We start from the raw sequence: 17,443 nt of genomic DNA on the forward strand, positions 1-17,443 counted from the left end.
TACGAATAGATAATTCGAAAAAGAATTTTAATGAATTTTGATTGAATTAAACTTTGATTGATTTAAAACATATTTCACGCATCCACCTACCAAATACGCAACTTGCCTTACGCACCAAAATATCTTAAGTATTTTTTTTAAAAGTTAACGCCGTTTAACTTTTTGAACTCATCCTTAAATAAAGCTACTCATTGCGTCTTCTAATGAGATTGTGCCTCATGCTCGTAGATCAGCTCGTTGATACAAGCGGGTCTCTAATAAACACCCCACACAGACTGCGTTACCTATGTAACACCCACCTGTTATAATGTCAATCTCTCAGTCGTTCACTTAAAGGTTACACGTTTGCAAATATTAACAAAACTACGCTAGAAGAAGGATTGGAAAGAATTGCACCTTTATTATTTCCCCAAAAATGCATCGCAAACAAGCGTGCTTTTGGCGTCCCAGAATTTTTAGTTCACTGTTTGGTTCCAGGTTTAGGGAGGGCCGAAATAATCAAATGGCAGGTAGCAGTTTATCGTTAAAGTATTTCAATATTTACTTGGGTTGAAAGTGTTTGAAAGGTTGCGTAAACTGCCTAGAGGGAAGGAGGACTTAACTGCAACGTAACACTGGCGAATGCGTCACGAATTTGACCGAATAGCCCCAGTTTTTCATCAAGCGTGTGTTGGGGAACAGTGCTGGACAATGCTCGCTATAAAACTATCATTTGTTTTGAAAATGTGTTTTAAAATGAAGGTTAAACTGCGAATAGGTGTCATTTCCCATAGAAGTTTAGTCAGAATCGGTTGAAACTTTGTATTTATTTAAAATTTGCTAAAATAGACCTACTTTCTCAATTGTTCAACGTCGTAGAAAACCATGCAATGTATCACTGCATTAACCCTACTGGTATTAGGATATCTACATTTCTTTTCGAAGCACAATGCGGTAGCTTCCATTAAATGAGTTTAATAACAAATATTTATAGAGAACAATGATTTTCCTTTAAAAATCTTTAAAACCATACACATCTAAATTAAGTTTGACCAACTGTGATACATGTATTTACTAGTAAACTTCGTTAATGCATTATTTTATTGCAGTGTGAAAAGTATTGTGCAGCTTTCACCGGTTATTTATTATAATTTTAACAGTTATACTCACACATGTTTTATACTACACCTCGGAAAGCACAATTGAAATTAAACGAAGCTACAAAAATTGTTTTTGAAGTTTTAAAAGTCAGTCACTTTCCCAAGCATTTCACCGCATGACACAGTTTTTTTTAGTTTTGGTGGCATTAAAAAGAAAAACTGTAGAATTATCACGGCATAAATAACAAACCAACCAGACATAATATCATGTTATAATGACTAAGTAATAGAATTAGTTCCAAAGGTCATGGTGTATACGGAGTATTAAAATAAAAGTATCTTTGGCTGTGCCAGTAGTGCCAGAGTTGTCGTATTCATCAGTATTCTCCACGTTGTTGCAATATATTCAAATTCCCTTTGCCTTCGTGGGTCTGTCTAATTTTAGCGACAAGATGAACGATGAACCAACTCAGTTTGATTGTTTCATTATAAAATGTGTAGTTTAAAAATAATTTGATAAATGGTATTTATCTACCATAACAAAATTTTCCTTTAGAGTTCGTTTATTTTTCTTAGAATTACCAGTATCATTTCATTGTGCCTAGAGAAAACTATCAATCAAACTCAATGAAACCAACAAGCAACTTCTGTTAGTGAGCTCGGTATGTACATGTATATAATTTCAAGAGGAGATCTCATATGATTTATACAATAAGCTTGCCATCACAGTGAATTACCGTTCATAGACCCCATTTCCAGAGATTAGATCGATCTACTTTAGATCGACCTAACTTCCTGGGGGTTCACGCTAAATAGCTGTCAGCCGAGCGGACACGAAAGTTAATTACCCCCTTACAGCTGGTAGTAGGCAGGACGGACATTTAAGCCGGATTATCTGACAGTAATCTAGTGAGACTCCCCGCGGGGATAGATCGATCTAAAAGCTCTGGGAATACAGCCATAGACATTAGTGAGTTGAGTGACCGCCAAGTCAACTGACTACGAATACAAACAAATTAAAGAATTAAGACAACGTGAATAAAATGTATGCAAATAAAGACATTGATACCCCCCCTGTAAACTGCTTTTAGTAAACAACTGCTGGGGGATCTACATATATATATAATACTTTGGTAACTGTCATAAAAAAAGTTGACGAAGATAATTTAACTTTTAAAAGCAAATCACTGGGATGGAACGATGCCTTGGTTGTGTCTCGCTCCGCTTAATTAATTTTTTTTTTTGGGGGGGGGGATGAGAAGGGGACCTCCGAAATAATGGAAGTACTGTGCCAACCCACCATTAGAAAAGTTCTATCAAATAGTAATGTTGACATGTGCGCAAATACATGGCATAACTTAAAGTTGACACTGACAAAAAAGGCAAATTTGAAAATGAAACCAAAAAAGATTCTGAGGCTGGGTTCTGCGTTGCTTTCACAAATATGATGTATTAAGGACTTAATTAGATACAGAAAGTTAATCAACCAGACTCGTGAGGGAACCGGCTGCTCAAGACCTTGAACGAAATAACCTGAATTATTGAGATAGGCTACATTTTACATACAACAATTATCCCGTTAGTGTTTGTATTAACTAATTTTGGTTAGAAACTTGAAGTATTTTACAGCATCGTAATGTTCTAATAATGTGAAGGCCGAATTGGCAACAAAAATCTGTTTTTTTTCATAAGTTTTAATTGGTCACTCTGTATTTATTTCTTTTTCAATAAATAAATAAATAAATAAAAATGAAGAAACAATATGCTGGATATGTGCGAATGATAAAAACGTTTTTTATCCAAAGATTTTACTCAGGTATATGGAACATTTGAAACTCCCTTCGGCTCACACATGGTGCATGTACATGGTGTGACATATATAAGAACCTATAGGGACATTGTGGGGTGTATGATTGTGACGTCACTTTACGCAAGAACAAATGTATATTACAACAAACAATTATGTACAAAGTCTGATGAGACTATAAATTTCAAATTACATTCCTAGATTTATAGACAGACTAATACATTTATATGTTTTTACAAGCTGTACATCATGGCGTAATGAAAACAATTAAGGCCAATGATTCTCTACTAAATAGTATAATTCTAATTCTAAATATAACAAATAGTAAATAATACAAATATCAATTGAGTTTTTGACTCAGAAGTATTACCAACTTTTCAAACCCAAACGGCAATAATTTACAAAAATTACAAAAATACCACATTCATGTATCTTGGACACTGACAGTACTAGTAGCGAATGTCTTCGTTTCTCGCAAGCAAAACTGTGACGCATAGATAGGTAGATAGATATGTGTGAGCTTCTGACAACATTTTCCGAATGGCTGATTTCTTAAAGAAACCGCATCGATTGCCATGCTTTGAACTGTAACACGACACCCACGTTATCGCAGAAAAACAAATACTAATTACACCCCGTCCCAAGATACAGTTCTTACCATAACATAAATGACACAAATTATATATATATACTGAAGAATATGGCACAAAAATAGTCTACTTAATTGAACATTCGATTGTCAGATTAATATCATTTACAGAGATCATCAACGAACACTGATCACCTGAGATGATGGTTTCAGAATCTTTTTATCTTTTTCTTTCTTTACTTAGTCATTGAAAAGAGATAACGATGTATAGTACACTTAATCAAAGACACACCTCGATAATTTAAGTTTTTCTTTGGAAATGTCAATGAAAGTGTATCTAGTTTCCTTTGACCTGTGATGTATAAGCCTTCACGGTTTTATAAATCTCCTTTTGGGCTTTTAGCCACATAGCTCAAACCTAACCCGGAATTTATACACTATTTCGTAATACATCTACTCAAGCTATTGTGACATTACCAAAAAAATGGCTTGAATTATACAACGCTGATTATTTTCTTAAACAATCAATAAGTATAACAAAAAAGGAATACCGAAATTTGTGCTGTTATTTCAAAGAACAAATGCTGAAGTCGATTCCTGATATTAGTCAGTAAGATTGGCGGTTTACCAAAGCAGTTCTAGTTATGGGTAATAGGACCCTAAATGTGATGGAGTCACATGACTGTGGTGATGCGTCATCGCGTGATTGGAGATATTAGGATAGAGATTGGCGGCGCTAGGAGCGGACCAATAGGAACCCGCGCCGGCGAAGAACCCGGACGTATTGGATGAAATCGGCGCATGAGCGTTCATGAAATTAAGTTTTGAGTTGGCATGGTGATAGCTCGACATAAACAGGTCTTGCTGATATTTATATGTGGCGGGATCAGCAGCTGGCTGCATAGCTTGAGCTAACCCAGCAAAATCGAACTTGTACGCGTAACGTTTCCCGTGGACTTTCGTCATGATGTTCTTGTCGTAGTAGTAGCGTAGAGCTCGGCTCAGCTTGTCGTAGTTCATGTTTGGTTTGCTCTTGCGTTCTCCCCAGCGTCTAGCCACCTCGTCGGGATCCACGAGTTTGAATTCCCCGTTGGTGCCCTCCCACGTGATGCAGTTTGCGTTTCCGCTGTCCGACAGCAGCTCTAGGAGGAACTGCCATAACTGGATCTGGCCACTTCCTAAAATGGAACAAGATGGTTTATTAAATCTAATGTTATATTTTCATTAATGTTAATGGCTATTTCATGTAATTAAGTGCGGCATACTTGTATAAATGTCCGTCTAAGAATTTTTCGCATCAATCTGAGTTTTGAAATGGAGAAATCCAGAAAAGCAAAATGCCCCAACTCTACTTTTTCCCTGCACTGTAGGTAATGGCCACAAAATCTTAGACGCTTTCTTGTCAGTTTATTATATCTATGGTAAATAATATAGATATACTGATATGATAGGCCTATAATCGAACCACGATTTATTTATTTATTTATTTATTTATTATTATTATTATTATTATTATTGTTGTTGTTGTTGTTGTTGTTGCTGAGATGCTCATTTCAGAGAAGATCAATCAGTTATTTGATTTAAATATATGACAAGCATAAATACTTGTGCTGAAATGAAAAAAAAATAAAACCGTGCATACGTTCATGCAGGTGCCTGCTTGGATGGGAACGGTAAATTTACAGAAAAAAATAATAACAAGTAGCCCGCTCTTGCCCAAGCGCACACAGGCGCGAATGCACGTTCAGGTTTCAGAAAACTCACCGGAAGTAGAGAGGCGGCTAGACATAGGCCCAAAAAGCTGGTAAGGGTCTGAAAAAAAAAAAGAAAAGCATTTTGTTAATTATGTATAAATTTCACAAAAACAATAACTGGTCGCCTAAAGTCCCTGCACCAAAATATATTTTATCAGCAGAATTTTGAACGTGTTCCGATTCCAAGGTGCAGGTGAAGGTACCTTTGGTGAAACGCACTATCAACTGTAATCGACAGAACTGTAGGCCTTATGCCTCACGTTGAAACAAAAGACAATCAAGTCACATTTTCCCGTAAACGTCTTAGATACTGAAATAAATGAAACCATATGACATACATGTGGTTTTCTTCCTTCCGTTACCGCTGAAGTGAGAGGATTAGAATTAGAACACGAAGACAACGGCGAAATTATTTTGAAAAACCGCAGCGCGTGTTCAGTTTTTCGGGGACCAATCACATACCTTTCGTTGCGGGCCTGACAGGATGATCGAAAAAAGAAATCTTGCGGACGATCTGCCGTAGTGAGGATTGCGCTAATGTTCAATGCCGAATTTAATATAACGGACGTCATTGTGACCTTATATAGTAAGATTGCACAAACACCCCGCCTGTGCTATGACTATACACAAGCAGGCAAAAGAGGAAGGCTGCCTGGGGAGTTCAAGCAATCTCGTGGGATTTCTCGAGATGATTGTGTTTACCTCATCAGTTAGCAAAAGTCGTTTTACCCATGGCGTCACAGCTGGGTGGTTTAATGATCTATTTAGTGGACCGAGAATGGAGCCCTTTGAGCTCACAGTCTGACAAATATGGCGTCATTGAACTGTGAGAATACCGTTAATGACACGGCTGCTCAGCCTATCATGCGACATCTATACAAACAATGGTTTCTAGTGAATCTTGATTAACCTTTGCATAGCGCAGTGTCGGTAGCAATGCGGTGTTTGCTCTTAGTACGCCCAGGGTGAACAATAGGCGGAAATTGTCTAAAGATTCATTGAATCTCAATGGATAATCCAGCCGAGTAAAGCTCCTGGGTCTTACCGATTTCTCGCACTGCACACGGTCAAATGCACCTGTGTTCTTTCGTTAACCAAGAGCCTTTTTGTCCACACGTTGCCATCTATATTCATCAATATATGCTCAGTGAAAGATGTGAAGCCACTGGAACGCATTAGTATGCTTTAAAAATATGGCATTTGTGAGTCTACTTCTTCAGGATACCGTGAACGTAATTAATTCATACAGTATCTGACTGTGCCTCAGCAAGAAGTGTCTAAAATCAAAAGAACTCGCAGTAAATTGTTAATTTCACAGTTGTAAACTACGAAAAGATAAAAAAAAAACAAAAAAAAAACAAATGTAGAACAGACGCCGAGAAGCCCGATGTATTTAACATTACTATATCAAAGCTAAAACAATAAAAAGCCACATTTACAGTATACAAATACAAGCGCAAAACAATTTTTTTGCAAAAACGCGGCGTCACGTACTCCATCTGATCCATCGACAACCGAGGCTACTTTTTGTTCAATAGAGCAATGAGTTAACTCACCTCCACCAAGGGGGTTATATTTTACCTTTTTGGTTTGCTAGTAAATAGCTTAACTAAAATATTTATAGACACATTCTGCTAAAATTTAATAAAAATTAGAAATAGGAAAACGAAGAATAGATTTTTATTGATGGTGATCCGTTAATTAATTTATTACCTCCGCTAAGGAGGTTATGTTTTTGGTTCCGTTAGTTTGTCTGTCTGTCTATCTTTCTGTCTGTCTGTCTGTTAGCAACATTACAGAAAAAGTTATAGACCGATTTTGATGTAATTTTCAGGAACTGTCAGAAGTGGGCCAAGGAACAGATGATTAGTTTTTGGTGGTGATCCTTATCATTAATCAATCAATAATCAAAAAATCAAAAAACTAAATCATTATAGATGAAAATTTAGGGGTGAAACGGCATTGGGTGGAGACTTTGCTGCCTTGGCTTTTCTAGTTCGTTTATCCATTCATTAATAAAAAATGATGAAAAATAGGCTGCCTTTGCGGAGGACTGCACTTTTTGAGTGCCTGTTTTAATGAATTTTCGTCCTTAAAATAAATAACCATCAGGACCTGAAGAAAAATACCAGGGACATTCCCTCAACATTAACCCAGCTATCGGCAATATTATCACAATATCTTAGCCTTATTGTGTAATGGATCAATTTCCCTTCTCTTTGCTTTGCCTCATCATCGGAAATCCAGATTGATCTATCTCCGTCAGTTGTTGTATTGTTGATTCCATTGTACCCAGTATTGGGCGACAATGGATTCGCTGTAATTCAATTACATCAGCGCAAATGTAATTGGAGAAATTACCGCATTTCATTTTGCCATAATCTAGTAACATTTACATTGCTTACTTGTGCCAACGCACCTGTCTTGTGAAAAATGAATTTCAACAATACTGCAAAAACAAGTAATATTGAGTGAAGGGATTTCTCACTTGTACACCTGACTTTGTAATTAATTTCTGCAAAACCATGACATTGGAGAACATTGTAATTAAGGGACGACTGTTCAACATCTGTCTTTTTTTAACTGAAGTTGTGTCAGTACTAGGATATCTATAGCTGATTTCTAATTAATTATGGTTCAAACGTATCACATGATCGTTTCTCCTGCTTTTACTGCATAGATGCTTTAGATATATTTTTCACAGCATCTAGCATTTAACATATAATGGGATATGTACAAAAATGTCAGTGGGTGGTCTCAAAACTTCATTTTCCCAAAATTCCGTACAAACTGGACTTGCCTTACTAAGGCACCGGCCTTCGTATTGACAAATCACTTGGCTGTCCATGCAAATAAAAGAACGGTAGTTATAACTGATTACTGGAAACGGCAATTACTTTACCGCGCCAGAGTTTCCTAATTCCATTTCTGGTGTCGGGAAATATCGCCCTAACTAGCGGGGTAGCATGGCCTGGACTACTATACCATTCAATTAGTGCCATACTCGATCAATTGCTTCATTCGCAACCCCTTCTTCCACCTTGCCAGCCACTCTAAGCCCAACGTGTTTCTGTCAAAATGACCTGACCGATGGACAATTCGTTTTTAATTAAATGGAACATCACCGGAGCTTCATTATTTCTATGGATGGGTAATTTCTTCAGCCATGTCACCTCTCAAAAGACAGGATTTCTGGGGCTATTAACGAAGGACTGCGACAAGACCCTGGCGACAATGACAACAGCGAGGGGCCTCCGGTTTGAGCAAACTCCCGGATGAAAGAAGTTGCTCAACAAGACGCGACGAACGATGAAAAAGGAAACTTTTAGAAAATTGCATTTTCCCGCGGAAGGATTTCCGTGAGCAGCATCAATTACAGTAATCAGTGGCTTTTGAGTCTTTAATGTCCATTAAGGCGTTCCCGGGAGAGAGGAGGGAGACTGTACACACTGTACGCTGTACTTAACAAGTCGTAAACGCCTGCCTCACACTTGGAGTGCATTCAATGGGGCGTTCAGTCGTTGCCAGACGACGTGGCCAGCGTAGCGTTCCTAGACATAGCCAGCGGGGGATGTCAATCCGGTCATGCGTATCGCTGCCCCTGAAGAACGCCTGATGAAGACCTGAGCGTCACGGTGCGTCTCCTACACAATCTTTCCACTTGTCTACACTGTCCTGAAGCGCGTTTGATGACGATCATTTAGTTTGGTGAACCTTGCGTGTACTAAACTGCAAGAATTGCACTCAAAATACCCCTAATCAAGAGTGCTACAACTGTAGTACTCAACGTTTCAGTTGATTGCAATGGACATCTGCTAGATATTATATTATTATAATTATTATATATTGAATCTAATGTTAATGCATTGTATCAAAGTATCCTGCAATGCTTCTACTCGTAGTTCAGCCAAAACTCTTGTATGGTTATAATTCAAGGTACTTATATGGCTGAACATCACGATTCAGGGTTTTATGTCATCTTTTACAAGAGTAAAAGTGTAAGCAAAATATTCATTACTGCAAAGAAATCCTCGTGCCCTATGTTTGCCTAAGTTTGGTATTAGCAATAACACTAAATTTATGACAATAAAGTACTTAAAATCAGGCTGTCACAAAATCTGAAAATTGAAATTAAAAAAAACAAAACTTTCAAAGTCATATCAGATCATCGCCATAACAGATAAAAGGAAGTGATCTGTTTGGCCATATCCAGATAATTTAGGTTTTCCCTACAACTAAGGTAAAAACTGTGAAAAATGACAACGCAGAGAATAAATGAGATGAAGAGGAACCCCTGAAATTCCCCTGCCTACTGCAACCACGGAAATTCTTCTGCATTTGGACATTAATGCAACATTTGGCGATTCTCTTTCGTTTTGTTTTTACTGAAAATGTAGAATTTCACTTTCACTTTCACTTTAACCACGACCACGACCCATGACGCATTCACGGAGGCGTAACAAACCGTGCAAAAGATGACAATAGATATGAAAGTAGCAATGTAGTCTATAAAATGTCCATCAATACCGTATCAAACCATTTCCATTTTGGCGGGTGTAATTTCTGTTTATAGATTTTGCTAAAGGAGGTATAAATTAATAAATACTGACGGTCGTTAACCACACCAGGGGCGGATCCAGATATATATTTTGACAGTCTTCCAAATTATCCGTGTTGATATATCCTCCATTTTTGACCGTCTTCCGACAGTAAAAATTAGATACCCGTCAATGTAAACTTGAAAATCTGACCGTCTTCCGGAAGACCCAGAAGACGGCCTAAATCCGCCCCTGCACACTAAATGTGTCAAATGTTAACAAGTCGTCAGTAAAAACAAGTCGGAACAATTTATACCTTTTTACCAATAAGAAGGCCTATATTGCCGGTAATAAGGATAATTTGACATTGGCGTTTTTGAAGGGAATGACTTGGTTGCTTTGCAGTATTCACTCGCGCTATTCTAGCTTCCTATGATAGTAACGGTCAAGGCCACAAGAGAGTAAGCGTCAACTTGACTACTCCTATTGGCTATTTCACCACATTGGGAATAAGTTCCGGTCTTAATGTTCAAAGCATGGTATATTGGCAAGGAATATGAAGTAAGCGGAGACCCAAAAATTACTTTGGGGCATTTGGCGTTCATAACACTCCCAATATTTCACACTCCCAACATTTCGCAAAATCGAATAGCATGCTAATTTCTTTTAACATACTTCCTGACCTTATGAACTAATGTGTAGCACCAATGTCTCACGCATAAGCAAATCAACCAAGTGTTATACGAAGTCTCACAAAAGCTCACGGACATATACTTATTGAATTCAATGCAACAGTATGATTATAGATATTAAGTACCAGTAATTGCAAATTACCTAACACGGTTATAAAAATTGTACCCGTAGTAAATTTTCATAGTGGTGTAAATACACTGTTGTAATAGTATTTATTTAGATACAGTTTTGACATTATCCTACCATGAAAATGGTTATGACATAATCATCAAGTCATACATGTATATGAACATTATTTGTTTATATCAAAATGGTACACGAAACTCGGTAATTTTGATCGTTTGGTTTCTTTCTCACCTGGTTGTCTCCACTGTGCATGCGCCGATTCCATGTTTGGCTTGGTCATTCCATGAGGTGGATATGCTGCAATATTTAATGAATGATATATAGCATCACTGAGAGACAGGAAGAGAGATAGAGAGAGAGATATAAGGGGGAAAGAGAGGTGTAGTAGAGGTGTAAAATGGCACGATTGATTTTCAAATAAAAAGTAACTGGGGCTAACTCATCGAATAAAGGAAAATATCATTGATATGAGCCATAATGTGACTACTGTGCTATATGTAGAATGCTTTATCGTTCAGTTAACGTTGCACATGCTTTTGCCTATCTCATACTAAGAAGATCATGGCTGAAAGCTGCTTTCTAAACACAAGTGCGGCCGAGCGATAGAAAATAATAGACGTAATCTGTAAGACAAAGCAGGAAATCTCCGATGGATCAAAGTGCTTAGTTTCAACACGAATTTCTTCCACTTACACGATTATCCATTGTACGAGTCTTTCCCGTTAATTCGCGGACGTCGAAATTTCCAACGCATGACTACGTCACTCCGAACCAGGGCAGAGTATATACGTAAATAAGAGAGAGTAAATAGAAGTTGTTAAACGGACCAACTGATGACGCTACACTGGGGCAACAGTAGAAGTTGACATTGGTTAAATAGACAATTTAAAAGAAGCGATTGCTCTCCCCTTCTAAAAATCCCTTTCCATCGCTAACTTTTTTTTGGCTTAGAGAGATGTAAAAGACGTATAAAAGAGCACCAAAAATAAAAGTTTTAACCCGCGGTCAAATGTTCACAATGGTTTTATTGATTTTCAAATTATTTGAGAATCTGATGTTATGTGGAATTTATTTCGGCAAACCTCCATGCAAGGTGCTGAGAGCCACTGCAACCCACAGTTTGTGCAATTTAACGTCTGATGTTAAAGGAAAACCACTGTGACGATTTCAAAATATTCACGCACCATCTCCATCATTACGCCATTCACATGTCTACGGCACAAAAATAGCTTGTTACCAATTGCAGTATTTGTTTTTAGTTTATTTAGTTTCTTTTTTACCCGCAAATCATAGCAGTCTGCATAGAAAATAAGAGCCATACAACAGCTTTGATTTAAAAAGCGCATGGCGTCCATAGTGATTTTTTCTGCCAAAAGCCACTTCTCATAAGACTGTTACCTATTCGTTTTTGTTATTACAGAAAGTGATCTCGTATTTTCATAAGATAGTTTGTACAAATATACCAACCTGCCAACTCACGGCTGTGACAGGATCTCACCCTTACAACATACCTACGGTGTAATATCATATGGCGTCGTCTAAAGAATAAAATGGTATATAATCTAGGCAGGTTCAGTTCAAAAAGCTCCATTAAAACGGATTTCATATTATGGCTGGCGAGGATCAGTTAGATTGTTCGAGAAATCGAAATTTCACGTCGGTGGCTGGAAGCTGTTGGGACAGAAATTCTATCTGGGATGTAACAGTTGGCAGAACGGAAAATGAGAGATGGCCGAACAATTGGTCAGTTTGCTGGGTCAACAGCTTCAGCCAGCTCTGGTCACTTAGATGCTACACTATTTGCAGTTCAAAATATGAAAATATACAAGATTTGCCTTCTTTTAAAACCATACAATCCACTTCAATATAAAAACAACATTACAAGCTGCCTAAATCGCTTATAATTGACTTCTAATATTGCAGCCGTCAAAAGAGCACACGAAGCCACTGCCAGATGACGCCAAAGGCCAGACTCCAAATACGACCATTTGAGCTAGTTACTCAAAGAGAAAGCACAGATATTGAGAAGGATACCAGTGATAAACCATTAATCATTAAAGTTCCCAATCTAAAAAAAGACTTGGCAAAAAAAGGCAAAATCTTAAATGTATTTTTACCCTTAGTGCTTAGCGTTTTGACCCTTCAACAAAGGACCTTGATAATATGACTGACTTTTTTACTATCTTTAAACTAGGGACAATAAAAAAAACCTTTTTAACCCTGAGAAAACTTACTCGTTTGTTTTCAAACTCCGTCGATGATTTAATAACCATTTGTATGAGTACGGGTTGTTAGCGCGAGGAAGTTCCTCGACAAATTCAAGATTTAGGACGGAAATATTGAACGAGACACTAAGACGTGTGGACAAAATGAAGAAAATTGTTGATTTAACCTTTGAATTCAAACATGGAAGTGTTATGTTATTCTGACATCAGGGCAGTTTTGTTAATAAACCATATCTAAGTTTCCAAAACGAAAAAATATTTAATAAATGTAGACAAATATGTTCTGTATGCACTTAAGATACAAAACGCCCAACAAGGGTGTTCCACCTGTTTTTTTTTCTTATGAAAGTTGTGCAAATACACATCATGATTATAACTCAAATTTATTCCAGTGCTCAATGATTTTCTAAAGTCTTGCCTAGCTTTAGTGAAAAATAAACCTCTTTGTACACGAAAGAGATGTCTGCTGCGCAACTTAAGGCAGACGATTATTTCACGATCTTCAATGGTTCAAGGGGATTGGAGGAAGCAGTAAAATCTCGGTTGTTTTTTAATAAGACGAAGCCTTCCAATGCCCTTGGTCTGGGCTATCACGGAAATGGAAGCCGTGCAGTTTCCGAGCTCAATTACAACGCACGGGGGCAGACGATACCCCAGCAGTGCTGACGACACATGCTGCGCGCGGAGAACCGGGAACCTGTGGGACTTCTGAAAACAAGGATTTACTTTCTCAGAGCAGAGTCATAGGTTCGTATCCTTAAACAATAAGCCCACACTCATTGTTACATATATGACTTTGGATGCCGAAATGCAGTGGGCTCGTATTATAGATATTAAATCATTACACGCAAGCTTAAGTGACGAAAACTAGTGCAAAGTAGTTAATTTCTACAACTATGCCAAAGTAGAAAATGAGCCTTATACGAGTTACTGTCGTAAAGCAGCCTCACAAGTGTATTTAAATATCACGTGTTCTTACTTTATTGTATTAAGTAAGGTAACAATTATAAAGGTGGTATTAATATGTTATGTGATTTTATTTATTATTATCTTTATTGTATATATACTACTCTTCGAAGATTAGTGAGCCAGCAAATCTCAATAAACAATAAATATTATTATTGAAAATTATGAAAGTATATGTACAGATTTTGCAAAAAATCCAAATTTTACACACGCCTTTTAGATAGACCTTCATTTTCATAATAAACGGAGTGAAGGTGACGACGATTATATATATATATATATATATATATATATATATATATATATATATATATATCTTCCCCTTAAAAACATTTTGTCAATTAAGTTTATATTACAGCTCAAAGTTGTATAGCGCACTCTCATTGGTCAGGAAAGTATCTTTTGTGGGTAACTACATGGCTCAGCATATAGACTGCTTTACATCAAAACACTATCTACATACGTTTACAAAAACTATGATTATGATTTATAGTAGATATATATACGGTAAACTGATGAAAAAATTTAAAAGTTGCAATTATTCCAAATAAGTTGTTATTCAAATAAGTTGTTATCTTTTTCTTATAAAAATATTGTTCCTATCTTGAATTGACCCTATAAAAATGAAAAGTAATGCTAAGCACTCCTTATTATTTCAGCTATGATTTGAATTTTGTTATCACAAAAGTCAATTGAATCCATCTTTACCCGATGTCTAGTGAACCGACATTATATATCTTAAACTTTCCTTTCAAACTACCTACTTAACCTAATGTGTGGTGTATTTGGTAATCAGTTATTTCATAATCAAATACATTTCAACTGTGAAACTTCTTATTTTCACTGAAATTTGCTTACACGCCTCAAATTGTGAATCACTTACGACGCAGATTTTGAAATACAGGTATTCAATGAGCAGCCGTGCAGTATGTGTTATAATTACACTACATTTATGAAGGTGAGTTTTGATGTAGAATTCAGAACACTTACCTTGAGGAGATGGGCTGGTCTGGGGGGTCCAACTCGGCTTGGCATAGCCTGGATCTGAAATATAGAAAGAACTTTAAGAAAAACTATCTAACATCATCGCATTGTTAATTCAGTATAATGATGTGCCCAATAAAACCGACGCCATAACGGAAATCAGACCTACAAAGAAATTAGTGAAAATCATAGACAACTCACTCGGAAAATTATAAAGCGACAGCATCTCCGAGGTAAGCATGTTAGAGAAGAAATATCCCTTGTTGTTTCATCAGTGTTTTTTTCTCACTGAAAGTGCAGATACTGTATAGCGTAATGCCGTATACAACGTGCGCGGTTGAAATGACGAACAGCGGACACTTGATCCAACAGAGAAAACCTATGACATAGCCAGCGTTCGTCACGTCGAGGGTTCTCACCACTCCAAGCAAGCAATCTTAACTCTGTGAACGTGTAGCAAGCGACAGCCAACTCCAACGGCGTTTCATCTTCGATCTGCAGTCGTGCCGGAGATTATCAGATTTTTGCTATCGACTTCACTAATTACATTTCAATTAGGCGTCTAATCAAGCGTCGGTCTTGTCAGATGGACAAATAACATATGTTGTATTGTTTGCATTGCGTAAATGGAGGAAAGTTGAACGAAGGCAGTGCACAGGCACAAGACAGAAGAAATTCACCACGGATTACTAATCTACTTTTAGACTCCGACTTTGAGTACGCTTTTGCAAACAAATGATGACATTAAAAACATTACATCTATCGATTCTTAAAAATATTTGCATTTAATTCTCTTATTTCATTTCTTAGATTTTTCCATGGTCAGCGGTGGTGGATATGGAAAAAGATGAAGTTCGCCGTGTATACGGTATATGATATTGTAGATTAAAGTGTGGGCGTATCTCTACCTTATCAAACACTCTTTTCAGAGCAGTGATTACATTTCTCATCAAGGCCAACTTGTCACACCACTCACGGGTACCCGATTTGTTTCGCAAATCAGTATGGCTTGGTTCTCGAAAGGCACATTCCCAAAGCACGTACAATCACACAGACACACGCAAAACACGCGCAAATTAACGCAATCACACAACCACGTGCATTTACGACGCCATTTGTTTTTTCCTATCGCGATCCACAGCGTAATGCGACGCATATCAAAGTTTAAAGAATCAAGGAGACTCGCGACTCTATCAAGTGGCACTGGATTACACGGTTAATCCCCGTGTAGCGCGAGGATTATTGGGAAATAACAACATTTATGAATACAAGTCCATGTACGCAGACGCTTAGAGGTAGAGTACTCTACAGTAGTCGGAAGATTAAGGAGTAAAATCTTGAGTCAAGCCTGCGCTCCTGTTATTCCAGGTTGTAAAGGCTATAAACCGAATCTGAGAAAAAGAAAAAAATGATTCACTATTTATTTAATGGTATTATGGAAAAGATAACAAAATCTGAGGTTGGTACGTACACATACCAGTAGTTATCCGATATAATCAAGCGTAAAACTTGGATGTAACATTCTTTGACATCAATCTTTGCGTTAACTTATTGTAAAATTCTTATCCAACTTACACCTTTTCTTAATATAATTTTGCGATTGTTAAAATGCTGCTCGGCAGACTGGTTTCAAAACGAGTGTGGTCTTTCGAACCATGTCATTAAAGATGGGACAAACATCCTTCATGTAGTTGTATGTTGTTTCCCTCTTTCTCTATTGTCACCAATCCTTAGCCTTCGATCTATTTGACTCTGGGTGCATAACATAACAGTGTTTTTGCTCTTTTCCTAAAGGTAACTTCCGTATCTATGTACTTACTAACGCACCAAAGCGAAACAAAAAATACTTGAAGAAAACATTTCTTAAAACCGAAAGATGTAAGAAAGGGAAATAGGGTGTTATGCACGGGTACCTTGATCATGAGCCTCAAAAAATAAATAAATAAATAAATAAATAAATAAATAAATAAATAAATAATAACAGAATTGTGAACCACTAGCTTTGCAGAGCCAAGTGGGATTGCTCACGGCTGAGCTGAAAAATATCGAGATATGTTATTAATTATCAATTCGACTGCATCTTGACATTTGCTGTTTTTATTTCATTTTCGATGTTTCAAATAAGCCACACGCTGGTGAAAATGTCGCAACAGTGAGAAGGAAGCACTAAAAATGAAGATGAGATTTCTACTTTTTATAACACAAGAATTCCTTCAAATATTTTTCCAGGATTATTTTACCATATTCTATCAATGAATTAGAGAACATATTTTTAAAAACTGAATGGGATTATAGGAAACCTTTCAGACCTAAAAACAGTAACATGAGTATGAATAGTAATATCGAATGTAGAATGAAAAAGTCAAAACCCTTTTTTGCACGCCGTTAAAAATAGCAAGATTATATCTTTGGAGAAAGGGGATATTCAAAAAGTTAAATTTCACACTTGCGTTCCTACCGTGGGAGAGCATCATGGCGCTGTGAAAGCTAGAGAAGGCGCAGGGGTGGTAATATTCCTGCTTCTGGTGGTGATAACTCTGATGATGGTGAAACGACGCCATACTCATTTTGCCGCGTTCGTCTGTCGTCTGCGTCGCCGCTTTTACACCTTTACTGTCTGCCTAAAGTTATAGATTCTGAACAAATATTTTACGCCTTCGTATTTGTACCCCGACTTTGTTT

General features: G+C 37.2%; 1 protein-coding gene across 1 annotated transcript in view; it reads right to left on the bottom strand.

Moving 5' to 3' along the window:
- Positions 1 to 2,851: 2,851 nt before the first annotated feature.
- The window catches only part of LOC106180952 (retroviral integration site protein Fli-1 homolog), a 30,891-nt gene continuing 16,299 nt past the window's right edge, over positions 2,852 to 17,443 (bottom strand). Inside the window, exons 5-8 of the mRNA XM_087011317.1 lie at positions 14,768 to 14,821; positions 10,818 to 10,883; positions 5,240 to 5,287; positions 2,852 to 4,653 (exon numbers count right to left, since the gene is read on the bottom strand). Of these exons, the coding sequence (XP_086867443.1) occupies positions 4,118 to 4,653; positions 5,240 to 5,287; positions 10,818 to 10,883; positions 14,768 to 14,821 (704 nt within the window). The 3' untranslated portion in view covers positions 2,852 to 4,117. The remainder of the gene's footprint in view (positions 4,654 to 5,239; positions 5,288 to 10,817; positions 10,884 to 14,767; positions 14,822 to 17,443) is intronic.

Source organism: Lingula anatina, chromosome 4 (assembly GCF_051362555.1).
Source record: "Lingula anatina isolate TDL-2025a chromosome 4, LinAna3.0, whole genome shotgun sequence".
NCBI lineage: Eukaryota > Metazoa > Brachiopoda > Lingulata > Lingulida > Lingulidae > Lingula > Lingula anatina.